This window comes from Cricetulus griseus, chromosome 2 (assembly GCF_003668045.3).
Source record: "Cricetulus griseus strain 17A/GY chromosome 2, alternate assembly CriGri-PICRH-1.0, whole genome shotgun sequence".
Taxonomy (NCBI): Eukaryota; Metazoa; Chordata; class Mammalia; order Rodentia; family Cricetidae; genus Cricetulus; species Cricetulus griseus.
This window is the reverse complement of record NC_048595.1, coordinates 204,026,402-204,054,075: the sequence shown is the minus strand read 5'-3', so window position 1 is coordinate 204,054,075 and position 27,674 is coordinate 204,026,402. Positions and strand designations below refer to the sequence as shown.

Here is a 27,674-nt window from a genome sequence, read left to right as displayed (position 1 = left end):
GGATGTGCATTAATTTCAAGTTAAACTCAATAATTTCCAATTTATGAGCTACCTTTTGACAGGTACAATCAGGAACCAGGATCTCCCCCAAATCATCTTCTGTCTACCCTACTTAGGACACACTTGCAGTGTGGGGATGGTCAGACTGCTTTCTCTCTCCTTCCTCTCTTCCTCCCCTCTCTCCGTCTCTTCCTCTCTCCCCTTTTATTTCAGAATTCTGTTTTTATTCTCTGCATAGTTAAAATCTCAGTATCTACACCACACCAGTTGATTGTGAAGCTGTTGCATAAATCCAAGTGATTCTTCAGCACCACAGTGAATGGGTAAAGCAGAAGTGTCTCAACAAACAAGATGTCAAATGGGGCTAGAACCATCTGATGCTCTGGCTGGGGGTTGGAGAACCATGCCAACTCCCTTGGCTATTGGCTGGGAACCTCAGTCCCTCTAATGATAAGTCTCTCTTAGAGCTATCTAGATGTCCCCATAACTTCCGCCTTCCTAAAGAATATATGAAGAGAGGTGTGGGAATATTATTGAGTTGGTAGAGTAACTTGCTTTGCATGCACAAAACCTTGGATTCTGTCTATAGCCACACACACACACACACACACACACACACACACACACACACACACACGAGCTAGGAATACAGCAAGTACCTATGAAGTATGAATCCCCCAATTTGGTTTTCAGTCACTTGAGATCTCTAAAAGGCTCTGATGATGGCATCTCATCACTCACAGGGTTTTGAGTGATTACACACCTACACATTAATGGCTTACACTTTTACTTCAGAGTTGTATCCTCTTAAAAAATGTAAGCCTTTTGTCTGGGTGAAGGTGCAAAACACTTCAAAGTGGGTCTTAATGACAAGGAAGGGGTGAGAAAGTACATTTTGAGGTATGTGGGAATGCCCTAGAGAGAAAATGGCTAGTAGTGAAAGGACTTGGATTTAATTCTCCTTTGTGACCAAGGCAATGTTAATACCATCTTAATAAGCCCCTGCCTTGCCCCTAGTCTCATAAAACCCTCAAAGATAAAATTCTCTGGAAAGGTAAGTCTTCTCTCCCTTATGACATTTGGCTTGACTTGAGGGGTCCTGGGAACACAAAGCTGCATAGGCATTAAAAAGTATGACTCTGCAATGATGAACCAAATCACAGTTATCTTACAGCTTGCATATTTATTGAACAAATACTACTAAAATAGCTAAAATACATTGGGTACCTATGAGAGCAACAGTAAAGACCACATGTTACAAAGCCTGTATTTTCAGCAGTGCACAACTGCAACTCTACATAAATGCCACAAATGCACAATACTGTTTTCTTGCTCTATTTACATAGCTGATATATCTATCCTAACAAAGGTAGGGGAAGGAGGGGGAGAATGCACAAGAAACTCAAGCCATTGGGGGAGCAAGAAGAGAAGGAAGAAGGACAGTGCATGCGTCACTGGTGTTTAACAGTCAGAAGCGCAAACAGTTCAGAACAAGGCCTGCCCTGTCAAAGGAAGAGCTAAAGACATTATATAAAAATTAAGGTGGGCTTTCAGTCTGGCTAACACAACAACATTCCGTGAAGAGATGGCGTTATCGGATTTTATTTTTGTTTATCCGTTTCATTGGGAGCAAGGACAAAAATGTAAAATCTATACCTTGCTTATCAAAACTGCCAAATAAAGGTGTTTTATCTTTTATCATCATCACCATAATCATCATTATTTTATAAAGACATTTTTCCAACTTCAACTTTGGAAAGGTATAATTTTCAAATTCCTACTGAGATGTCAGTACTTTGGATTTTTTTCCCCACATGGCACTTATTAAAAAAGAGTGGACCTTTACCCCCCTAAATGTCCAGTCAAACAAAAAAGAATCCAAAGAGATACCTCAAAATGCCTGGGGAATTATTGCTTTTCTTTTTCTAAGTCAGGCAGGTGAGGCTGCAGAACGGAAGAGTTCTGGTAGGTACATTACAGTTTTGTGATTGCTCCCGCTATTGTGACTGCATATCCACCAGAGTCAGCCATGAGAGGACAGCCCCTCACACTCTTGGTAGCATCTGCTCAACCTACAACACTGAAGAAGAAAGCCACACTGAAGACACAAGGAAAACAGGACAATCCAGTCTGGAGAACAACATTCGGGGAAACAGAGTACCAACAACACCTTCTCAGAACATGGAAATAAAAAATAACTCCATCAGAGCTACCTCGCCAAGGAGCATGTTGAAAGTCCAAAATAGCACCATTCATCAGTGTCTCAGGTCCTGTGGCAGCATCTCAGTCACTTACCACAAGGAAACAATGAGTTTCAAACTACTTCTATACATCAAAAGAGTACATGGATAAAATATAGAGATATACAGACAATTGATGAACATAAACTACTAGGCTTGTTACATCTAAGTGAGAAAAAAAAAAAGTGGGGGGACTCTCAGCCTCTGCAAGAAGCAGTCGGGAGCCATGTGATGAAAAGGCGGGAGTGGACCAGTCATGTGAGCGCAGTGGGAGTTTGAGTTGTGGAAGACATTGTTGTAGTGAACCAGGCCTGAAGGCCCACCTGTAGGGGTTGTAAACGTGGATTCACAGTGTGAAATTCTGAGCATTTTCACTTGAGTCAGAATGATTAGAAACTGTTTTGATGATACCTATTTGTCCACTGTAAATTCTCTAAATCAAGGCTTAGAGTCCCATAGTTTCTTCTTATATTTGATGATATACACAGAAAAAAAATCCCATATATGATACCAAGACCTCATCAAAACCCCATACACCATATGCAATACAAATGGAGGTGTTACAATTAAAAAGAGTAGAGGTAACTGATATTTGGGAAGCAGAGTTCATGGCTGCCTGGTGGAGTCATGGAGGCAGCTCTGGCCTCCTCCAGCTTCTTGCGGTTCACTTCCTTTGGCACAGGAAGTCTTCCCTGCAGGAAACACACAGACAGAGAGACAGACAGACACAAAGAAACACTTAGTCATACTTTTTTAACCATTTGAAAAGTTTTTTGGCTTTTTGGTTTTTTTTGTTTTGTTTTGCTTTTTCTACCCACTTCTTATCCTTGAACTTCTGCTATTTTACAAACAGTTTATATAATAACAGTATTCTCTTGAATGTAAATATTAGGTCAGTGGCTGGTGAAGCAATTAAAGACCATCTTTCCTTTGCTTGTGTAGAGGTAAGTGTTTCTTTCATGGTGGAGACACCACTCCTCAAGAGTCAGATCTCTGGGAGAGTTGCTACTATTAGACAGGACCCAGGATCAAGCTGGGTTGGGAGTACACATAGGAATGTCAATATATTTTAAAAGATTTATTTAATGTGTCTAAGCATTTGCCTGCCTGGATGTATGTATGTGTACAGCATGTATGCCCAGTGTCCAAGGAGGCCAGAAGAGGGCATTGGATCCCTAGAACTGTAGTTGCAGATGGTTGTGAACCATGGTGTGGGTGCTGGGAACTGAACCCAGGTTCTCTGCCAGAACAGAAAATATTCTTAATCACCGAGTCATCTCTGTAGACCCATATATTTTTATTTTTTTTCAGTGAGTGATGTGATGGAGTGATGAGAGTAGCTACTTTCCATTATACAATAAAATACTTTAAAATATATCACAATGTGGAAATCTTTCTCTGTGAAGTTCTATAAGCAACTGGCATACTTCATACAAGCACTGATGCCAGAACTAAAATGGTACCCAAGACGGAAGTGTTGGAGATGTACACAATGTAAAGGAATCTCAGATGGCAGCTGTTGGAAAGAAGAGGAGAGTGAGAACCCACATCCAGAGGACAGTGAGATCCAGGCAGCGTAGAATTAAGTCTCTCCTTACAGAGCTGGTGACTAAGATGATGGCCTGACTGATGACTGATGACCACACTGTGCTGCTGCTGCTGACACACAGAGGAGGCTGACAGAACCTAACAGCAAGAGAGCAGGACAAGGGGGGTCCACTGAACAACTGACAGGGAAGTCTTAATTAATTAAATAAGAAAGACAGCATGTTCCATCAAGACACACTCACAAAAGAGACAAAGCTCTCTCTTAATGAAACCATTACCTATTGGTATTTTCTTAGTGTGCTTCGGGGGGATAGGCTTTGTGGGTTTTAAGAATTTCTTTTCTTTTTAAACCACTTTTTGCTCAGATTACAGGTACTAGCAAGAACGTTTCAATCAATGAAGTTGACTGGGTGGAAGTATTTGGCTTGCAGTAATATTCTTATTTTGTGACTTGTAAATTATCACATTTGAATTTATATTTGGGATGAATTTGGGTGCCAGGAACTTCCAGACAACCTGAAACTGAGTACTATTTCCAGCAGCCTCAGGGTAGGTCACTCAAGCTAAAGAAGCAACACCTACTAGGAGGGACACCTGATGTGCCTACAACTTTGAAGTCATTTCCACATGAAAGCCCTACATGAAGCCCACACAGTGTCCCTTAATAGTCCCATCTAGGTTGTGATCTCAGAGGGTGTTTTGGTGTCAGTAAATAGCCATAAAAGTGTAATTCTTTACACACCATTAAGGATCTAAACAACATTCCTCAGAGCATATTTTTGGGGCACTCAATTAATAGTGTGTAAACACAGTAAAAATAGTAGTTGTGAAAACAATTTCAATCTTGAAATTTGGATGCAATCCACAAATTTTAAAAAAAAAAATCCACTGATACTTTCCCAGTAATGCCATCACCTCATCTGACCAGTTAGTGTGGCCTTGAAACTGTCCCAAAGTCAGCAGGCGGCTGTGTCTTGCTTGGTTTTATGAGACTCAGCCCCACTAACCTTTGACCTCCATGAAAAACACTATTAACTGAAAACTGAGAGCTAGGGAGAAGTTCTCTCCTGAAACAAAAAGTTGGAGTGTTTCAGATCTGATATAGCACTTACTTCTACTATGTCCCCGTAGAGCACTTCAGCATTCCTTGTCTGCACTCATTGCTGGATTTTAAGCCTACAGAGGGAAACAAAAACAATCCCTACCCAGTCTGCCCTTAATTAACTTGTTCTACGGGAGACACCCAAATAACTGGATGACAGAAGACCATCAGTAGGTCATGTAGAGGCTTGCCACTGAAAGACCTTAAGGGCCAATAAACTAAAACGCCTTCACTGGGAGCAACTCCCAAAGAGACAGCTCTCTGCACCTCCTCTTTGGAGCCTGGCTTTCCTAGATGGCAACCAACACTCTTCCCTGACTCTGACCATTCTGTTTTAAAGAACTGTCTGTCTCCAGTATACCTTGTTTGCCCACATGTCAGGTCTTATGATTGTTGAGGTCAAACAGTCACCTTCCTCCATCATTCACTCACAAGGGTTCTTGTGAGACCTGAGGAATCTAGAAGTCTGAGGGTGGAGGGCAAGCAGAGGTGCTCAATGTCCACTCAGGCTTGCTCTGATGGAAGCCACATCTAGATGGATGGAGTTCCTTTCTCTGACTGCTAGTGCAGTCCTATCACTAAGTAATATGCTTTGGACCAAGTAAATTGACATTATCTTTCATGCAGGTATGTAAAGGTGTGCTTTTCCAGATGCTTCCTTCTGGGAAAAGGACAAGTACATTATGCTTAAAATGCCACTGCACATGTAGAGAAGAGCTAAGAAAAGAGCTGAAGGTGTGGCTCCTACTGCCTAACCGTGCCCACCCTAGAGCATGCTTTGGTGTAGCACAGAGTAGAGAGACGCACCACTGACCTCACACCTCACTGGGGAAACTCACCTAGTCTTTCCCACTTGGTTGATATTGCCAGTATCAAGGGGTGCTGTGAGGAGGGTGGACTGGGACAAGAATTAACTATACTGCTTTCTTTTTCACCCTCAACTGCTTCAGGGGAGCTATGCCCTGATATGGCCCAGAAAAGAATGTCCAAGGACAAAAGTTTACGTGGATGTGTATTAATAATTTTAAGGTGTGAAGCATGTAGCCCAGTGGCAGATTATGTACCTAGAGTCCTACCTCTAGGACCATCAAAACACCACCACAACAATAAATAATAATAATAATAATAACAGTGATGAGGAGGAAGCGGAAGAGGAGGGGCAAAGGCAGTCGTAAATAAGGCTTAAGTTGCTACTTGAGTCGTGGGATGCAGTTGAGTCTTGTACTTCAGTTTTTTTCCAGTCCATCTCTATAAGACTAGTGCAAATTTAGTTCCACCAGGCCCCATAAAATTTTGTTCATCTACATTTCTGCCAAAACTTTCAACTTGACCTTCAGAAATTCTCTGAAAGACTAAAAATGACTTTGGGTTGTTTTCTTTCCATGCCAACTGCCAGGTGACAGGACTTGGATTTCTGGAGATTCTGTCAATAATGGATGGGAACTGTTTAAACTATTTAGTGCAAATAAGGTCTTCTCATGCAGGAAAATGTCAGCAATGTCACATCTGGGGTGGCACCATTATTCAATGGCAGGAAACCGATATTTTTGAAAAGAATTATTATTGTATGTGTATGGGTCTTTTGCTTGCATGTGTGTTTGTGTACCATGAGCATATAGTGCCCAGGAGGCCAGAAGTGGGTTTTGGATTCCCTGAAACTGTAGTTAAAAACAGTTGTGAGCTACCATGCAGACGCTGGGAATCAAACAGTCACCCTCTGGAAGAGGAGCAGAGCTCTTTCCCTCTGAGCCACGTCTCTAGCCCCATGAAACTCCCGAATGGAAATTTCATTTTCAATAGATTCTTTCTTTCTTTTTTGTGAATCCAGGAGATCAGCGCTAAAAGGCACAATCCTTCCCTTTAAGGTCAAATTGATGTTAACTGTAGTCCAAAGTATCTACAAGGAAAATTGGTAACTTACCTTGTTTCTCTTTTTGTTTCAAGGACAGTACTAATTAAAAAAAATATTCCCAATTCTTTGTCCCAATAAGATGTCACACCAAAACCATATTGATAAAGAATGCTTCCTAGGTCTATAAAAACTAGAAGAAAAAAATCATCACCCACTTTTAACCTACCTTTCTTGTTTTATTTTTGGGTTGATCACTAATATTTCAATTTGCCTAACTCAGATGGAAAAAAATTCAAAATCTGTAAACTACAAATTTAACACACTGATTGCATGATTCTTAAATGAAAATTTGTATCTGAGTTACGTACCACTACTGGCTATGATGATAGTTTCCTTGTTGTATTCTTTTGGCTGTTGCCTTGTTTTGAGATAGGATCTCACTATGTGGTCCAGGCTAGCCTCAAATTTTCAAGAGTTCTCCTGCCTCAGCATTTGGGGTGCTGGGATTATAGGTATGCACCACTAAGCTCAGCTCTAGGTAATGTTTTTAAAAATGTTATTTCCAGGACCAGCATAATCCACTAGTGCATTATTATGGGAGCATATAATAGATATTAAGATGAAAATGAATAAACCTTATTTATTTCCTTATGTGTGTTTACGATTCAAACTTGAAAACATTGTTTACAAACAGCAGGTAGGGCTCTTACCTTAGTAAGACTTCCCTCCATTTCCTTGTATAGAAATGGCTCTTGGCTGACCCAGACCAAAAGTCCTGGGTAGTAAACCTATGGAGATATAGAGGCACACATTCAGATCACAAACAAGGTCCATCCACAAACCACATGGCCTAACCCACAAGCTCAGTTCCCCACCATTGTTCTAGATTCTATGTTCTCCTCTTTCCTGTCTTCTCAGAACACCAGGAAACTCATTACATGTCTTCCTAATGTGCACTGTACCAGGAGCACTTTGGCTAGTCTTCCAAGATGGAGTCCAGCAGAGCACAGACATCAATCACTGTTAGCTATAGCAGGCAAAGTGGCAACTTAATGGCACGTCTGGCAGGGTGTGCTAAGCTGTGGTGGATAGCTTTCAAAGCATCTTACGTTCCATGAGTATCCTTGCAAGTCTCCATGCTGATGACATGAATGTTCAGGTAGTGATCAACACTGTTAGGAATTATCCCTCCTCTATCAGAAGATTGGAGAATAGACACAAAGCAAAGGAGGAGGGCAGAAATGTCTTATATTCTCTCAGCTCTACTGGGTCATTCATACCACACTGTATCCAGCTCCCTGGAGCAGCCGAGTATCTGAGAGAGGGGCAGGGATCTGGCAGCTGTGCAATGAATGGTCCAGATAATACGAGTTGATGAATTCTGAGGGTGGGCGGAGGTAGAGGGAGGGAGGCCAGCTGAGCAAGTCTTCCTTAAATATACAAAGGGTTGTTAGCATAAGGTTGCTGGCCAGCTGTTCTCTATTTCCAGAAAGCAAGATGGAGGGAGTATGTGTAGCGGGGAGACTTAAAACTACAAATTACAGATTTAGGTCAGCTATAAGAAAGAACTTGGCACAAGAATTGTTAAATTACTGAACGAATTTAGAGTGGAAAACTGTGAAATCCTTAAAAAAAAAAATTAGAAACAGACTCCAACAGCCGTCTGTCAGAATGCAACAGCCATCTGTCAGAACTAATTCACATTTGGTACCACACTGCCCGAAGTGAGGGGTGAAACAAGAGGAGATGGTTCCAGATCTACGTTTTGTAAATAAGCCTCCTATACCATAATGATTAAGAAGCATATCTCATTAACAGATTAACAAAGAGACTTGCATGCCATTTTCAGTTTTGGAAGCACTAATTGTTGAATTAGTGGTTAATATTTGGTCTGTCTCAATCAATCTAGTTGGTTGGGGGTCTGAAGAGGGAAACATGGATGCTTGTGTGTTCCTTTTCTTGGATAACGTAATGATAACTATCTTTGCTGTTCTATCAGCAATGTTTATGGCACCTCATAGCTCACAGAGTAACTGTATACACTATTTAATCTATTACAGCAGTTGGCCTATGAATAGGAATATTTTAATTACACACATGGGAAAAGGAAAACTCATGAAGGTCAGGACAACTTGCCCAAAGTAACACATTGTGGATCAGGACTGCAACTCGAATTAGGTTCCTAGACTGAAGCTCTGTTCTTTCCAGTATGGTGCTGGTATCACATTTCCTCTAAAGCAAAACATCTATTCTCTACCACCCTGCCTCAAAACAGTGCCAGCCCACCACCCACTTCTGGCTCTTAAGGACCCGAGGGCTCATCTTGTCAGAGGGGAACCATTTCCTCTCTTTGGGGTGCAGCTGCTTTCTGAACCATGTGATTCCCTCAAGTCTTCCCCATTTTCCTTTCATAGATTTGTCCCTCCTCTGCCCTGCTCCTTCTTAGAGAATGACACCATCTGCCTTGTTGGGGACAGGCAGCCAGTCTTGGCATTCTCTCTACCCAGACAGGAGGGAATCAAATTACATTCTAAAATAAATAAGCTATTTTTTCAAGGCATATAACAAAATCACAGCACATAAAATCCCAGTTTAGCCTAAAAGCCCAGTGTGACCCCAAATTGAAATCAAGAGTAAGTTCATGTAACATAAATTGACCTCAGTAACTGATCACTTTTCAACATTATCACTACAATTAAAAAGTAAATAAATAGTGAGAAATATTTTCCCCAGGAACCAAAGGCAAAGTCAAGAAATGACATTTGTGATTGTGTGCTTCTCTGGGGACACTCCATTTTAACAAAGTCACACTGCTTTAGCATTTAGCATATCAATGTGACTACAGCATGTGTCAACTAAGAACAAGCAAAACCAACATGCAGTGTAATATTCAGAGATTCTGGCAGGAGAAGGGCTGGTTGGCAACAAGAAGTTCTGGGAAGCTAGTTAATATTAGATGCAAATCCAGGAACAGACTGATGGGTAAATTCAAGGGTAATGTGCTCCAAGCAGGAAGACACCCCTGTGCCCACTGTAGCTCTCAGGACCCAACAGTGTCACTGGCTGCTGTACCCTTCCTGGCATTCTAGACTCCTGATGAGGACCTACAGATATTGATGGGAGTCAGACAACAGGAATACATCATGGACCAAATTGGAGTCCCTGTATGTATGCCCACTTAAAACCCCTCTTCCTCCTTGGTAAAGACTGCTTCATGCTACACAACTACGAATGTGGCTCTAACTACATGCATTTTTCTGAATCCAACTTCATAATTTTCATGAAAACTAAAGTAACATTCTTTTTCACACTTTATTGAGTTCTTACTTTGGGGGATGGTGGCTCGAAGCCCAGAAACCCAAATGTTCTGGGTAACAAACATGAAAATACCTTAAGACTGTCCTATTAAACAAGTAAAACAAAGGCCTTTATCATCACAAGCACGTGGTCTTTCAAAACCTTCTTCCATGTGGAAAAATCAACAGAAAAATTTTCCATCAAATCCTTGTATAATATTACTCTCTTAGAATCCAAATAGGGGCCCAGAGATACAAGCTATATTTTTGACAACTACAAAAACGTGAGTGTTTACTTAAAAAATATACAGAAGGAAGAATTTAGCATTTTTTATTTGATTTTGCCTGAAAGTGTGTTCATAGTTGTCTCTGAGCCTGCTAACACACCTTTTCCCACAAAGCTATATTTACCTCACTGATGATTAGATTAGGAATAGGGTTATATGAAGGTGTCTTAACATACTTAAATCTATGATATACATTTAAATATGGCTTATGATGAAAATGTACGATTTCCCATTCTCTGAAGATTTGATTGCTGGGCCTTAAGTTTAAATATCCCAGCACAGCATACACATTGAGAATAAAATGCTCACTTTTTTTCCCTTTCTTCCTTTCTACCTTTTCTCCCTCTTTTCTCCTCTCTTTGAGGACTTACTTTATTCTGTCAAGTCCCTAAAAAAAATAACTTCAATTTTTAAACCTATAGGTAATTAGCTTGAAAGCCATTTGCTATCTGGTAGGAATTATAACTGATAACTAGTATTCTAAATTAGAAAAATAAAGTATGTGTGTGTGTGTGAGAGAGAGAGAGAGAGAGAGAGAAAGATGGAGGGGACTTAAAAACCAGTCTTTCATGTTTCAAAAGAAAAAGAAAAGCAACCTAGAACACTGCCTAAATTCTTTCAAGCTTTTCATTTGAAAGCTTGCTGCTTTGGGTTTTTTGTTTGTTTGTTTGTTTTTTATTTTTTTTCCAGTAGTCTTGTGGTCCACATTTAGGGGAATGAAAAAGTCCTTTGTCCTATTTCCTATCATTCCCATATCCCACAGCAGAATTTGATATCTATGTATTCCCAACTGGTAATTTTGAAGCTTCTAAATTTTTCCCCATTTGTTTACTGCTTTTATCAATGTTTCTTTGAAAAGACTGTTCTGAGATAATGGCCAACAAAGGCACCATTATATCTTTACTCTGAGCAAATATATGCCACATAGCTAATAGTCACTTACTTAGCTGTTTAACAAACAAACCTTCACAGAAATCTGAAGTATAGGCTGCTGCATGGCTTAGTTATTAATGACCATAACTGTAATGCAATTCTTTACCCTTGGAGGGGTCCATTGTGTTTCAAGGATGTACACAAATGGCCTGTTCAGGACTTAAAAAGATAGATACCCACCCCTTGCCATTAGAAAACAGAGTAGTGTAGCAGGTGGCCAACTCCATAATTAACTCTTTGTATAGCAAAGGGGTGTATTTCATAATTTAGCTGCCAATTAAACAGTGTGTGCCTACATATGTACATGTTCTACTATGCCTAATTGGCCAAGAGGTTGTGAAACCTAGTCCTATAATTTGAAGAGAATTTACATACATATTCATACACCTCATTTTGGTTAATATCCTCTGAAGTAGTGCAATTATAAATCTTCCAAAAAACAAAACAAAACAACAACAACAAAAAAACACTGAGTCCTGAGTGTAGCTGGCCCGAAGGAGTGAAGAATGTCAACTGAAACCATAAACGAGGAACAAAGATCATTTTTCTCTATGCAGCATCACACCAAAGACCAGACGGTGCCAAAAGATGATGCCCTGTGCTGGCTCTCTAGAGCCTTGATCTTAGAGGCCTGCATAATCCAGACAACTCTTCTTCAAGGGAAAGCACATGGGGAGAAATCCATTGCCACTGGAAGATAGAAAGGAAAGCATGAAAAACACTGGGCCACCCAAATGATGTATAGAATCCTTGCAAATTTCAGAAAGCAGCATAAAGGTGCTTGTGCCTAAGTTGGCAAACACTCTGTGTTGGGAACTAAATGAAACACACACACACACACACACACACACACACACACACACACACACACACACACACAGGCTGTTAGAACAATGAGTAATTAGAGAGAAAACATTATGAGTCTTCCTGCCAAGAAGGAGTGGCTGGCCCGGGTAACTGCTGACACTCTCAGAGTCCCCATGGTCTGACAAGTCCCTAACATGGAGAAAGTTGGTGGTGTGGGGAGGGGGGATAATCCCAACTTGGTCAGACCCATCGGTGAGTGTTCCTCTGATGGGCCAAGAAAATGTTCATGTCTGACTCATGTCTTTCGGCAGATTGTGTTAGCATTCACACTATGTGCTGGACAACCCAAAGACTGGTAATTCTTTGCTGCAGCAGTTGGAGTGCCTGAAACAAGCTTTGTGGACTTTAATAGTATAATCCTCTGAACTCTTTCTGCTCTTTGTAAAGCCGCCATGATGAATGTGTGGGAACTTGACAGCTGTGGAATTTTATTTCTAGACTTCAACTAGCAGAGAAAGGAAATGAAAATATCCTTGCTGGCAACAAAATGAAAGTGTTTACATGGGAAATTAATCGTCAGCCCAAAGAGCTTTCACAGCCCCTCTGTTCCACAATGCAATAGTCTGTTTGGCTGCTGACTCTTTTAGATTTTGTTTTCTAAGAATAGCAGCAAAGACTTTGAGGGTAGCAACAAAACAAGGCAGGGACAAGCCACAAAAGGTTAACATGTGTGTCTGCCTTTTCTTCTACACCATCGTTTAAACCCATTCATTACATGAATTTTCTAGGCTTTGATGGGGCATGGTTCAAATCCAGGTCAGCAGCACTGGCTTGATGAAGCAGAGTGGCACTGATGTCACCAGAAAACACTTATACTGAGCAAACTCCCTCTCTTATCCCAACCTCACTCCTTCACAGTGAACTTGCCTAGCACAATAAAGTCCACCTAAACACTATAGACACCCAAAACTAAGAACATGCATGCATCAGGGTTCCCAGACACCCCAAACTGAGAGCATGCGTGCATCGAGGGATTCCTAGTTCTCTGCCAAGACACCTCCCCAGGACTGGAGGTCAGTCTGGTACAGAAATCAGAGCCAAGTGTAGTCTGCACTCAAGGAAATAAGCTCAGTACTTCAAATCTGGACTTTAATGGGTGACTTTTCAGTAATGAAGACAAAACAAAGACTAAACAGCTGATAACAGCTCAAAGTGAACCACGAGGAAAAGCACAAGACTAAAGCTTTGGAACAGCTCATCGAATCTGAGAAGAGACTTTCTGAGCACAGAGCCAAAAGCAAAGGAAGCTGTTTAAATTCTGACATTATGGAGTCGCAGCTGAATGACAAAAAAGTAGAGTTGGGTGGTGAGATGCCTCAGCGAAAGGCTGATGGCCTGAGTTCGAGCTGCCTCTTGTCCTCTGACCTGCACAACTGTCCTATGTAACAAGTGCACACATATGTGCATGTGTGTTTGTGTGCATGGGCATACACACAAATTAAGTAACTAATTAACAAATGTGATTAAAATTGTCTTAAAGCAGAGGCCACAGTATATTTGCCTTTTCAGCAAAGGGAAAAAAATGAATGAGAGAAAATAAAAAAGGAAAACAGCCTTTGTTATGCTGAAGCCAAAAAGCCCTTGAGGCATGGAAGCACAGCATAAGCTTGTCTTTACCCTTATGACTCCAACAAATATGTTAGTAAAATCTTCTACCTCTCTGGAGTAGAACCAGAGTAAATATTTATTTAACACATCTGAATTTTAAGTCTGGACCACCTTATCCCATTAGATGAATTTGTTTGCATTTGTTAGCAAGAAAGGAGAAACATCACATCTTGTGGGATTTCTCCAACTTTGAAGGTCCATTGAAAGGAAAAGAATACTGGGCCATCGGATCTGTATTACATGCAGTGTGCTGAAGTACAGCTATATACCTCAGGACAGCACTCTACCACAGGAAGAGGAGCACTGCTGTTCTCTTCCAAACCTGCAGTCCAGCACCTCAGAGCTCCTTCTACGGACATCCCAAGGCTAGCAGGAAGCTCAGACTTCATATTTTTTAACATTTAAAATTTCATAAACTTTATTATGTAAAAAACTTGCAAATTAATAAAAACATCACACAGCAAAATTAACCAGCCTCCAAGTTTATATAGACTTGATATTATGGGTGTCAATCACTTTGGGTAATGCTTTTCCAAGTTTTAGTCTTCAAATAGCTATCAGAAGTCTTACTTCTCTCACCAAGGATGCTATTTACCCTCTTCTTTGTTCCAAAACACTACTATGTTACCCGTTAAGAATTAAAATTAAAAAAAAACTTTACCAAATGAAAGAACAATTGCTTAAAACTGTATTTCTTTTGCTAAAGCCTTCAGTCAAAGACTAGTGAGATACTTAATAATCTAGACAGAGAATGCTGGATCAGAGAATGCTGGATTCCCATGGTCTGGGCAGATACCGAGATAGACTGCTGCCCTGAACATCTGAAGACATTCTGGAACATTCATCTGGTTGACTTTTGTTAAAGACCTAAGAATATGCTTTCCAGAAGACCTGCATTTCCTCCACAAGAGTCCATTCTGAAAGGAAATATTCACTCTTTCCATCAGGGCACTGTCCTCTGCTGGCGGCTGCAGCCACCCTGCCTGGCATTTGGCAAAAGTCACCTCATAGGTCAGTGCTTGTGGAGTGAGCGCTGTCCTGTTGTGTAGACTGAGGTACCCTCACAGTCTCATCACAGACCTTCAGGTCTGGAGGGAAAGTTGTTTCTACATAAGACACAGCTTATGAGAAGCCTGGCCTTTCCAGAAAAGGCACAGTGTCTACGGATCTGTATGTCAAAGAGAGGCCACTAAGCAGTTTCCCACAGCCTGCCCTCTAGACAAATCAGCACACACCTAGATGAACAAGAGAGATGGGCTAAGTTCAGAATGGATGTGCTACAGCCCTGGACACTGCCCGGTTTTCAGCTTCCAAGTGAAGCAGGGGCTGAAGACTGAAAACCTGTCTGTTGAAGAGTCCTGGAAGGCAAAGGAACAGAGGAGGACCTACCTCCATCCCAAGCGGAAAGAGCATTTCAGAACAAGGCATCAAGAAAGAAGCAATGCCTTAAGAGTTGTGAACCTGGCTGGAAAGGGAACTCTAAGTTAGAAGGGAAAGTGCCCAACCAAAATCCCACCTGTATTCTAACTACTATGAAAACCCTGTTTAAACTTAGACCATCACTATAAACCCTGAAGTTACTCACCAACCTTGTTTTATCCCCCATCCTGAGTTTTCATTCCACTGTTAACCAAACACCACAAGTATACTAGAGAAGAAACTAATGAGAAACACGTGGGCGTTGTGGAAACCCACAGGGACAGAGTGTATAAATTCACAGATGCACAGTTATATGTAGTAAGGTATCATGGAGTCCATCATAATGCTTAGGTTTGTTTTGTTTTGTTTGCTTCCCTTTCCCCTTACAGAAAATGAGCTCAGTGCTAAGTATTCATTCTATCATTGAGCTACACACTCCAATTTACATTTGTGTTTTTAGAAAACAAGTTGTAGGCATATGGATTTGTTTATTTATTTAGTGGTACTGGGGAGGGAACCCAGGACCTTTTTTTTGCATGCCAGGCCAGCACTCCACCACAAAGTTTCACCCCCAGCCCTGGGCAAAATTTATCCCTACCTCTATAAGGATGAAATGAGCCGATCCACAGTGTTTGCACCAAGGCCAAGCACATCGGGAGGCACTCCTGGGACCACTCTCCTCTCACCATTTTATAGATGAAAACACTGAGGGAGAGTTGGCGGGTCTTTCCCAGGGTCACACAATCAAAACATGGAGTAGTGACTTACCTGTCACTACTGACACTGTGCTTTCCCTAGAGTCACCTGGACTGTCTCTCTGAGGCCCTCCAGAGAATAGAGAGGCCTGATTTCAACCCCCAAGGGTGCCCAGCATCCCCTCTTAGTGCCCTGGAGATGAAATGTAGACAGATTTCTGATACCCACTGTCAAAAGCAATTTTCTCAAATTATTTGTTGTTCTAAAACCTATTTCCAGTAGATAGTCACTCCTTCAAATAGAGAGAAAATGAAGCCGTCTTTGAGGACACAAGATTCGTTCCACAGTCCTCAACTGCTGCTGTGGAAATCTACTACAGAAGCAGAAACTTCAACACGGCTACACTAAGATTTTGGAGGTTACTGAACCCAACCTAAGAAACACTGGCAGGCTCTGTCTTGTCTTTCAGTTTTCCTCTCCCTTCCTCACTTTCTCTCCCTCCCTCTCTTTCAACTTCCCTGGAAGGAAATGATCAACACAGCACAAATGTATCTAGCAATTGCTGCAGCAAATGACAAAGACCATTTGCTGAGAAACCACATTGTTTTAATATGACCCCCAAATGAACTCTCCAACAGCTCCTCCTCACATGGCCTACAAAGGCCGTTCTAATTCTGCATATTGTTATCTTTCATGGAAAATATTTGAAGTCCTGTTCACTATAACTTTGCTTTTCAAAACTCTAGTCAACTTTGAAACAAACTGCTAAGAGAATTAGAATCTTATCTATCTTTAGAAGTGATATGTGGAGACAAACCATGCACTGCATAAAATAGAATGTGATCTTGACTAAAAAGGAAGAAAATAAACATGAATTAGAGCAGAGAGGTGGTGAGAAAGCTACTAGACATTAGAAATTCAGAAAGAAAATAGATTTACCATGATTTAATTTGGAAACTTTTAATTAATGTAGCAGAAATCCGGACAGTTCTAAAGACAAGCTAATGAAAAGATGGAGAAGGATTAACAAGCCAATTACTAGGTGGCCATGGTCTAAGGACACCAAATAACAAGCATTAAAATGTGTCTTATTTCATGTTCAGACCACATGGAAAACTACATTTGACCATAACCAAAGTTATAGCATAAGAACAGCTGGTGATTTTAGTAAAAATTCACAGCATCAAATAAGATGCTTCTATGAGGCCAAAGAATAAATTTAATTGAACCTCTGATTGAATTGATTATGACAGTGTAGACAACCAAGCCTCATATAATAAAATTAAAGTTTAAAAAAAACAGACCTGAGGAAAAAAAGAGGGGGTAGGGAGAGTTAGTAAAGATTAAATAAAAAGATGTGGAGACCTGCCTCCCAGACCACTATAACAAGATTTGAATAATTTAAGATTCTATTACCAAGAACTAAGCAAACTGCCAGGCCAAAACACTGGATAGTGTGTAATCATACTTTACAAGAGAGCAAAGCTCGGAGACTTGGCCTGGTACAGATCATTGGGGCTTCAGAAAAATCAAATACAGATAATCAAGATATAAACATATGAAGACAGAGGGCTTAAGGATACAAGCAGATATGTTGGTTCTGTATTAACTAATTGGTTAAGTATGTAATTTCAATTGTCCAATCAATCCATGAAAAAAATATTACAAAGTCCTTACTTTCTGTGAAGTGGTGGGTATCTGGTAGGCACTTTGTAAAACAGAATGCACATTTTTATCAATAAGTAATGTCCCATTGATTTAGACTGGGACCATCCAAGAAGCAAACACAATTTTCCAAAAGGCTTTTAGGGGATAGAGGTGCTGATGAGATGTTTCAGTGGTAAAAGTGCTTCTGCATAACCAGGAAAACCATAGTTCACACCCCAGAACTCATGCACAATCTGAGTGTGGCAGCAAGTGTCTGTGACCTCAGTGCTGGGTGGAGACAGTGGATTCAAGGGCTTGCCGGTCATTCTCCCTGAAATGGCACGTTCTAGCTTAATAAGGAATATGGTGTCAAAAATCAAGATGGATACCAACTAAAGAAGACAGTGAACTTCAACCTCTAGCTTCTACATGTACATGCAAGGGTGAACCACACACACACACACACACACACACACACACACACACACACACTACAAATCAAAGAAAGTCAGTTCAGGAAAGCAGTGGGCTGGTTAATACAATTCACCAGTTCAAGTTCTAATTACCTTAGTCATCAGAAACCCTCTGATGCTGCACAACTTTGAACCACGGCTGTGCCTTGTACAGTGTTCTTTTTTTCATCTGGTTCAACTGAGTTCCTACAGCGCATTAGGGTGCCTGCTCAACCATATGCTGCCAACCCCACACCTGCTGATATGCCCACTTAGCAAGTGCCTGACTAACTTTCAGACTATGGTCTCAACAAGCCTTGGGATCACTTTCACAAGGATGACCTAGTGAAGGATATGAAACTCCCCTGTGGTGGAGTACTGAGGAGTTAATACTAAACACTTACTGGGGCAGGGCTTTCCCTTGCTTTTATCCATCTAACTACCGACTACAGTTTTTCCTTCACAGAGAATGTTCAAGAAGCAGTGATTTCCCTTACTTTCTAACTCTTGCCTGTCCAAAAAAAACCAAAAAACATGGTCTCCTTTATTAGACACCAACTTTACCCAATAAAAGTGTCCTCAAAATGCCTGGGCCTATATTAAACAAAACAACTTTTGTAAAATTCTCCCTGTTCAGCTTGTGGTATTTTTCCCCACTGGAATTGTATCAAACCCCGTTCCACCAGGAAGGCTGTTACCTGCCCCAGTAATCAAAGGATAGCTGTGTGATAGTGATCTGAGTGCAGGACTTGCAGGGCCTGAGCTGGCCAGCCACACCAACACTTCTTTGCACTTTCTGAAACTCCCTCTGTTCTAACCACCCATCGGTAAGGCTCTGATTCAGTATTTTCATTGGCAGCAGCTATTTGGCTGTGCTCTCCTCTTTTCCAATCAGTGTCCCTAACTGTCCATTTCAGCCAAAAAGGAGCAAATAGACCTTCCTTTCTTTAGCCACACTCTCTTACATCTTTTCCTTCATCTCAAGTTCAAGTCATTCTTGTATTATCCTCCATAAAAATTAGAAGGGACACTGAACCAAGCATTCTGGAATAAGGGCTTTGAAATGCCTCCAGCTATATAATCACAATACCCTGAAGGTTTTAGAAAGCAGCCCAAGGAAATACTCAGCAATAATTTTGTCTTAAGAGATTTCACCACTGTGAAGCCAGAGGAGATTCTGCTCCACTGCATCCATTAGAGTACTGAGAGGCAATCCCTGCCGCCTGCTGCAAACATGTCACTACTAACTGAGTGCACAAAGGTACTCCACAGCCAGCATCCCGGAAACGGCAAATGGAACAAATCTAGCATTCTGAGCTAACATGTTGCCACTCTGCTTAAAGGGGTGTAAAAAGAAAAGTGCATAGAATTGAGTTTAAAGAGTTGTGCTTCTAGGATGGCTAGTTCCAACATAACTTTTCCCCTACCTCCCTAACCCCAAGGCTTCCAAAATGTTCAGTGCTAGAGACATGGTCAATGAATGCATCATTTGTCTAGATTTATCTTATTTCCTGGACCACAAGATTAATAATCTGAGCGACTGCAACTCTGCACAGGGTCAGGCTGTTATTGGTTGTAAATCCTAAAGTAGGCCACCTGGTTCTGGCCAGAAATGTCCAACTGTCATGTATCTATGACCATTGACTCATTTATTTATTCCACAAGTCTTGAAGCATTTATTAACCACTGGGGACATGCCAGATTCATGTTGCGTATTATAGCAGAGATCAACCTGGTGTATGGATATAGGCTCCATTCCAAGGTCCCATCAGAACATGTTAAGGTTAGGGTTTGCTTCCACTCTATGTAATGACAATGCCAACTTGTTTTACTAGCTGTTCAAAAGTTCTGAATTCCCATCTCTAAATTCATCACCCTACCCACAGAGGAAAAGGGGGGAGAGCAAGATGTTACAGCCATTACTGCTACCAAGAAGGGCAGGCTTACATGAGGGTCAGGGTGTCAGTACTTCAAGCTCACAACCTTAGCGGTTTAGGAAGACATGCTTTAGTGAGTTAGCACAAAGAAGAAGGGTACTGATGTGACACCTGGACAAGGCACATGAGATTACTCCCACCAGGGATACTAGGATTATTTCGGAGATCACTCTGTCTTGAAGAACATCTTTATTTTGTTAGGTGGTGCATTCCATAATAGATCAACCGCCCCCCCCAAAAGACACAGAATGAAGGAGTTCTGTGACAGTGACCTGACTAATCACAATCATAGCTACAAATAAAGGATATTTCAAAGGTTCCTAGCAAGTGGTTTCACCCCAGAAATTAAAATTAGGAAAATCTAGAACAAGCACTGAAAACACACATATTTGTGAAAATGATGATGGAAGGCAGATAAACAGTCTTAGAAGCAATGTTCATCTATGTTGCCCTCACTGAAGGGTTTGGAGAAGAGCCCAATTCACATGAAGGGACTACAGGTGCTGGCCTCTACTGCCCTCACTGAAAGGCTCTGGATGGGCCCACCTCACCTAAAGAGGCTTTGGGTGCTAGTCCTGTCACTTCCTGTGGCGATCTTGAAGCTAACACCTCCCAAAGTGGGGCTCTGAGAAAGTCCCTGACGGACAGACTTGGCTCTCCCCAACTTTGGTGAATTATGTGAGGAGATTTCCCTCAGATACTCATGGCTATTGATTACACATACAAGTTTACAGGACTCAAATGGCAACAATTTTATTAAGATGCTGCTTGGAGCTGGCTTGCACTTCTAAGTTTGTCTTGTTAGTCAGGAAGACCTGAGGGAGACAAGGGGCTGAGTCCCTGAGCATGCACCTAATCTGCCTAACTGGAAGGAACTCAGTCCTTCTAGGCATCAGGAACAGCAGGAAGCCCCTCTGGCTCTGTGGACACCACTAAGGGACTTGTCAGAAAGAAGGGTTGCTGCTGCCTTGGGAGGAATAAGAGGCAGGCTTCCTTTCCCCTTTCCAGATCACCAGCCAGAGGTATCCCTTTTCCCATTAGTGTGACCCTCGGTCCAAGGACAGTAAAAGGCTGCAATAAAGTCAGCTGTACCTTTAACCAGAAAGTATGTGAGTGGGAGACACGCTACTCAATCGGAAGACAGAACCTGAGATAGTCTGGTAACCTGAGTGAGTGCACTCTGCCATCTGGAAGATGCCTGCTCAGTGGCTTCTTATTGCTTAGCACGTCGAGTACTTCACTTCTAGGTCTAATTTTTGAGGCCCATCCTTGACAGCACAGAGGTCCCTAACAGGGAAGAAGCACAATTGCAAGTATAACGTCTTGATCTAACCTTTTTGTCTAGAACTCTCTTCTGCCTCCTCTAAATCTACCTGGACATACTTAATTCTTTGTGTGCCCAATGTTTAGTAAAGACTAATTTCAAGACTTTAGAATGGAAAATGTAATAAGACATATTATTCTCTCTTAAGAAGGAAACAGTTCACTTCTAGCGCTTAAATTTTGTGCTAACATCAGGCAAGAGTGCATACTACATTGAGGATTTTGATACCACACTCAGGATGGACGACAGATGTGGAAGCTGAATGATACAGTCAGCCACAGGTGCAAGGAGTCAGAGTTGGCATGCATGGTAAACCTGCCATTTCTAGCTCTAGATTAATTTCTATTTCATCAATAAGAGAGATTTCCAATGGTACCATCCATCCTCATCCTATGTGTCTGTCTCTGAATCTTACACTTAGTCCTGGATTATGGAGTCTTGCAGTGTTTGTTAGATTCACTGTGTATGCTAGTCTTACTTCTATAATTAGAATATGCATCCACTGAGGCTAGGGGCCAGGTTTGTGCCTTCTGCAATCTAAAGAACTATGCACGGTGCTTAGGTGAAAATGCTATTCAGTGGTGTATATTCCCACTGTGAACTCCTCTTATTCGTGTGTTTTCAGGCATGCTGCCTTTGCGTCCTTGCAACCATAGATTCAGATTATACTGGAAATAAATGAGTGCTAAAGTCACAAGGCTGACAGTGGAGCTCTTCCTGGACTCAGGAGAGGATTTTTACAGCTGTAGGATAAGCTACTGTGAGCTTTGAGTACCACAGCCGGATCAAACCCTGACTGCCAGACCCTCACTGCCTACTCAGAGCATGGCTCCAAATACTGGGAACCGAAGCAGTCCAAACTACTCTCTTTTGGCAACTGCCATACTTTATGGTTTAACCAGAAAGTTTCTTGCCCTTATAAGAAGTAATGGCAAATAATTTGTTGTGTTAAATGAAAGTTACATTCATTTTGGATTCCTGGGGCTTTACAAGGAGAGGTTAATGATACAAATTACTTCTACTTCACAAGAACTAATCATGGTAACTCATTAGAGCTAAATTTTAAAACATCCAACTTAATAGATATCAGCAAGCACACACAAAATATTTATTAGGCTTCTACTACATATTTACCATTTCTAAGCATGAAATATGATCTTTGTAGGCTTATAATCAATTGGGCAATATGAAAAAAGCTTATGAGCTACTAACAAGTTATGTCATTGGGGTTAGTAGCATGTCATCACTACTAATGAATAGATTGATACCAAGAATTTAATGGAGAGAGATTTAAATGCTTAAGTCACAAAGTAATGGCTGGCAGTATTCATGATGCAGTAGACAGAAGCATTGTGATTTTCTTTCAGCCAATGAGGTGAAATATTATTGAAACTCTCTCAAGGATAATAATGTACCTAAATGTCTACTTTGGATAAATTTAGAGCCAGTGCTAAGCTGTTTGCTAGTTCAAGCCAAAAGAGCAGTTTAAAGTTGGAATCTTGCAACAACATACCATCAGACAAAATACCATAGTCCAAGCACTCTTGAATCTTTTCCCCTTTGTGTATCTGGATTGGATTTGCTGATAAGAGTGCCTTGTCTCTAGCACAAGAATTATATAGATAAGGCAAGCACATCCTTCCAATTCCACATCACTCCAGCATTTGAATTACCAAGGTGAATCAGATGAAATCAGAAGTTTTTTAAATCCTGGTTATTCAGACAATTATTTCAGTCTTCCATTTCACTGGAGCTGTAAGGATATGGTCTTTAAAAACTTCCCAGCTATGAACAGCACTAATGAGAAAGCATGGTGTCAAGGACATTGCAGCGCCACCTTTCAAGGCATCTGAATGCACTCAAGGGCTATTAGTGACCACATAAATGGATATTGAAATATTCAAAAATTTTATTTGGGGATTACTTATTCATCAGTGCAAAATTTATATTTTAAAAGTGCATTTTTGGATTTTGGAAGAATTTAAGATTTAAAATGAAGTGAATTCCCTTTGTATACTTATGATAATCTGACCTATATCTAACTTTTCAAGAAATACATAGAGTTAAAGTGGAACACACTTTGAATAGCTATTTATTCCAAGATTTGCTAGTCCAAGATAGTAGGTGCTCAGGTACCACCTCCAACCTGACTATCTCTGCAGCTCAGGAGGAAGCAGGACTGGATCTAAACCCAGAGAGACTGATTATCTCTTCTGTCCTATTTCCCCAAACAATCACCAGTTCTCCCTTCGTGGGCACAGGAAGACCTGGTGAAAGACAAGATGGCACCATATGAAGTTACCTCCCAGCTAGCACCACAAGTCACTGCAGCAACTTGTCAATTTACATCCCAAACCTAGCGACTTGACATGGGCTACCAATAGAATCAGCCCTTTCTAATCCTTGCTGTTTTTTTTTTTTTTTTTTTTTTTTTTTAACCAGGAAGTTGACATTAACAGGGAACTGCTGAAGGAGTCTTCTGAGCAGTTGATGGATCCTTCACAGCTTCTATGGAAGCAGAGTGCCATGGATGCTATAAGAGTCATCTCATCTGTCTTAACGCCCAGCAGCAGCCAGAAAGAGAACTAAAACTGTTCTAGTTCCTAGGTCTCTGTTAAGACACTCCAAGTCCATGTTCATGCCACTAGGAGTCCATGGCAAACACATACCAGGAGGCAGGTTTACTCCACAGAGGGTAAAAGCAGGACTATAACTTTGGCAGTGGCTTAAAAAATCTGGTTTTTCAAGGTAGTTTCAATATATGTTCTGAGATGTTTTCTCCTCATTGACATATACAAGTCATATTTGTATGTGCCATGCACTCAAGGGCTTTTAGTGACCAGGTAAACAGATATTTAAATATTCAAAATTCTTATTTGGGGATTACTCATATAAGTCTCTTCACTGACATATACAAAATAAAACCCACAAATCAACAACACATCATAAAATACAGGTCTAGAAATGAAAACAGCAAAAAGCTATATGAAATGAAAAAATCCCAAAGATCCCTGTAGACTTTTAGTAATTAAAAAACTATGTAAAACTCTACAAATTACAAACAATAAAAGCAAGGGCATGTTTATGGGAAGACTAAAAATGCTGATAATATGATGGTCAATAAGATGCAGAAAACTATGCTTAGAGTTAACAACTTGACAGAATTCTTGGGTTGTTACCACCTCAGGCATTACTGCCAACACTTTTATGTGACTGTACCCTCTGTGTTTGTACTCAGAGGCCCATGTACAAAATGTGCCATGAAAGGTGCCATAGAGCTGAGGATCATCATATGTATCATTCTATTTATTTTAATAATGTAAACAGCACTCTATGACACTTGCATGCCTCCAATTTGCTATTGTGAAACCCTAAGTTCTAGTTTGGTTTCTGATGCTATAATAATATTATAACCTATTCAACCTGGGGAGGAAAGGGTTCATTTGGCCTAGAAGTGATAGCCCATCATTGAGGGAAGCTGGGACAGAGGTCAACATAGGAACCTGAGGGCAGGAACTGAAACAGAGAAGATTGCTCCTCACATCTTGCTTATCCTGCCTTGTTACACCCAGGACCACCTGCCTGGGGTGGCACCACCCACAGAGGACTGAGCCCTCCCATATCATTAATCAAGAAAAATAACCCACAGACATGTCTACAGGCCAGTAAGATTGAGGCCATTCCTCAGTTGGTGTTCCCTCTTCCCAGGTTACTCTAGTTTATGTCAAGTTGACAAAAACTAACCACTGCAACTAACCTACCAACTCAGGGTGTGTAAAAAGACCAGATACTCTACCACAACCTGTAGGATTCTAGAGCTTACTGACTCATTTCTTACATTGGGCTGGCTAGATTATAAATTTGGATTTGAAATGAACCCTTATAGTATATGGAAATTAGATTCTCTGTAGTGTTTTATACTATGTAGATAGAGATGTATGTTTAAGAGAAAAAAGCAATGCTTTTACATATTCCAGGGATGGCCATCAGCTAAACACCCTGCTTCCCATAAGTAATTTCTACTGTATGTGAGCAAATCTTTAAGTAAACTAGAAACAGAGTTCTACAAAGTAACCCCAGTTTTAATCAAAGAAAGGAAATTAACTTCATTTTACTAAAAAGGTAGAGAGGTTGAAGATATCTCTAGTATCAGGTTAAAAAATATATTTGAAACTTTTTTTTTAACTTTACTATAAACCAAGATTTTTAATAGCTCAGACTTTCCAGATACAAGGATTTCTAGAAAGTGACTTGGAATCCCCTTCAGACAATAACTGCTGGTGGTTTTATTTCAGGCATGGGCTTGTGCCAGAAGGGCCTGACATCTTGATGAAAGGAGCAACAAAAAGTTGTAAGATTTTTTTTTTTTCACCAGTAAAATCCTCCCAAGAGAAAGAAACTGTGACTGTCCATTCTGCCACCACACAACATGGGCATGTAAGGGAAATTATCGTTTAATATTAATTTGTCTTTGTTTTTCTGCCTCTGAATGGCCCCAACTTTCATTCTCAGCTTGGCATGCAAGTCTGCCTTCACAAAGCACACTCCACCCCCTACTACAGAAATGTGGTGTTTTGCTTTGACCTTGATCTATAGGACTGGATCTGGCAGGGTTCAATGGTCCTATTTATGTTTAACTAAATCTGTCACTTGATACATTGCAACACCCAGCCTTTGTGGTCTATCTCCGGTGGCACAAGGTGAGTAGGGGGCCTAGGATAGAGGCGATTGATGCTACTCCAGTTAAAGAGCTGAATAATAAAAACGAGACTGCACCACCACCTCACAACTTTACAAAGATGGCTAACTGGGAAGGTAAGATGAAGGGAACTGCCTGCAAGGAGCTCATTGATTAGCTTGATTTTATGTTCCCTCCTTTTGTCTTTCTGCCCCAATTCTTTAATTTCATCATTAGCAAACCAGTCCTAGCAAAACCTACTTTGCTCAATGCTCTGACACCCACTTGTTGCAATGACAGGCAAGACATATGAAAAAAACAAAACAAAAACAAAACAAAAAAAAAACGAAAAGGCTCCCTTCTAAACGAGAGCCAATCTGAACTCATTTAATTGCCTCTGATTCATCTTTCTCCTGGGAAGCTAATTCTTGGTTGTTCTCAAAGAAAACATGAACTATATCAGATCCAATTTTAATTCACTAAATTCCACCCTCGTTTAAAAGAAAAAAAAGGAAAGAAGAAAATAAGAAGTAAGTTAGGAAAGCACACATTTTAAGTAGGAAATAGGTATTGTGAGAGCCATCAACATCTTCAGGAAGGCATGCTGCCCAGAGACCTGCACAACATTTTTGTCTTTTTTTTTCTCCCTACAGAAGTTTAACATATGTATTTGGCAGCTTTTGTGTATTTTCTGTTACTTTATTTAATCAGAAATTTAACTATCTTCTCTGTGGATCATACTCCTTGTGAGAAACTGATACATTTTAATCTAGAGGTTAATATGCCTGCCCTCTAAAACTGAAATGTCTCTTTTAAAGGAAGTTGTAAGTCAGGAAAAAAAATACATATTTGAATAACAATGCATGATGTATTCATTAAAAATCGTATCAACTGCTATTGAGGACAGCACATGCTATAGCTTGTTACTTAGACACAGACTCACAGTTTTGGGGTAAGTTCAGGCTATCTGTAATAAAAGACCCATTGCTTTGCTTGAACCCTACTGTCATTCTTCATTCATGTATGTCACAACATGCCAATCTTCATAAGAACAGAATACTTCTTCTCTTTGAGTTAAAACATCCTAGCTCTGAAAACAGGAATCTTAGTTTTCTATTCAAAATGACTGCAAGTCAACAGATCCAATTCACCACATCCAATTTATATAGATGCTGTACTGCCAAGCTCCCACATGCTGGAGCAGAACCTCTGAAAGGTCAGCCAGGGTAGGAACAATAGAGTCAGGCTGGATGAGGGTGGGTTGATACTCATATGTAATCATTGATAGGAAGCTACTGAGAATTTCTTCTGGTGACCATTTCTTACCATTTTGAGAATCTTAATAGTCTTGGGCTTCTATTCTCCCTTTCTTCAGTCCAGGGAGACCAACCTGCAAAACATGTTTAAATACAGTAGACACATTGCTTCGACACAGGTCGGCAAATGCAAAAATGCCTCCTCAGAGGTCACAGGCAAATAACCACTTTGTGTGTTGAACACAGTTCCATGCAAATTATTCTAACCACTGGAGTCCCTGCTAGAGCCTTCCAAGTGGTCTACAGGTTTACATAGGGGACAAAGGAATCCCAGGTGGCTCTGCAGTCCTGGGCTATTCTTAGTGTCTGGTTCATCTTTAAATTGCAGTTCAAAAGGTTTAGCAACTTAAAAGTAGACCCAAGTGATAAAAATAGATTGTTTTCTGGCGGCTCTTTGTTCCCAGACATACTACTGGCAGTATATTTGCAATCAAGACAGCAGAACAAGAATCAGCCTTCCACCGTAGTGTAA

The 27,674-nt window shown here is 40.7% G+C and overlaps 1 protein-coding gene across 1 annotated transcript; it reads right to left on the bottom strand.

The window, feature by feature from the left end:
* Nucleotides 1-1,184: 1,184 nt before the first annotated feature.
* Nucleotides 1,185-27,276, bottom strand: Nrep (neuronal regeneration related protein). The gene is made up of 3 exons (XM_035439055.1): nt 27,213-27,276; nt 7,453-7,530; nt 1,185-2,932 (listed from the first exon to the last, which is right to left on the bottom strand). Exons 1-3 carry the CDS (start codon nt 27,213-27,215, stop codon nt 2,807-2,809), a joined length of 207 nt encoding a protein of 68 aa, XP_035294946.1. The 5' UTR covers nt 27,216-27,276; the 3' UTR covers nt 1,185-2,806.
* Between the last annotated feature and the right edge of the window lie 398 nt (nt 27,277-27,674).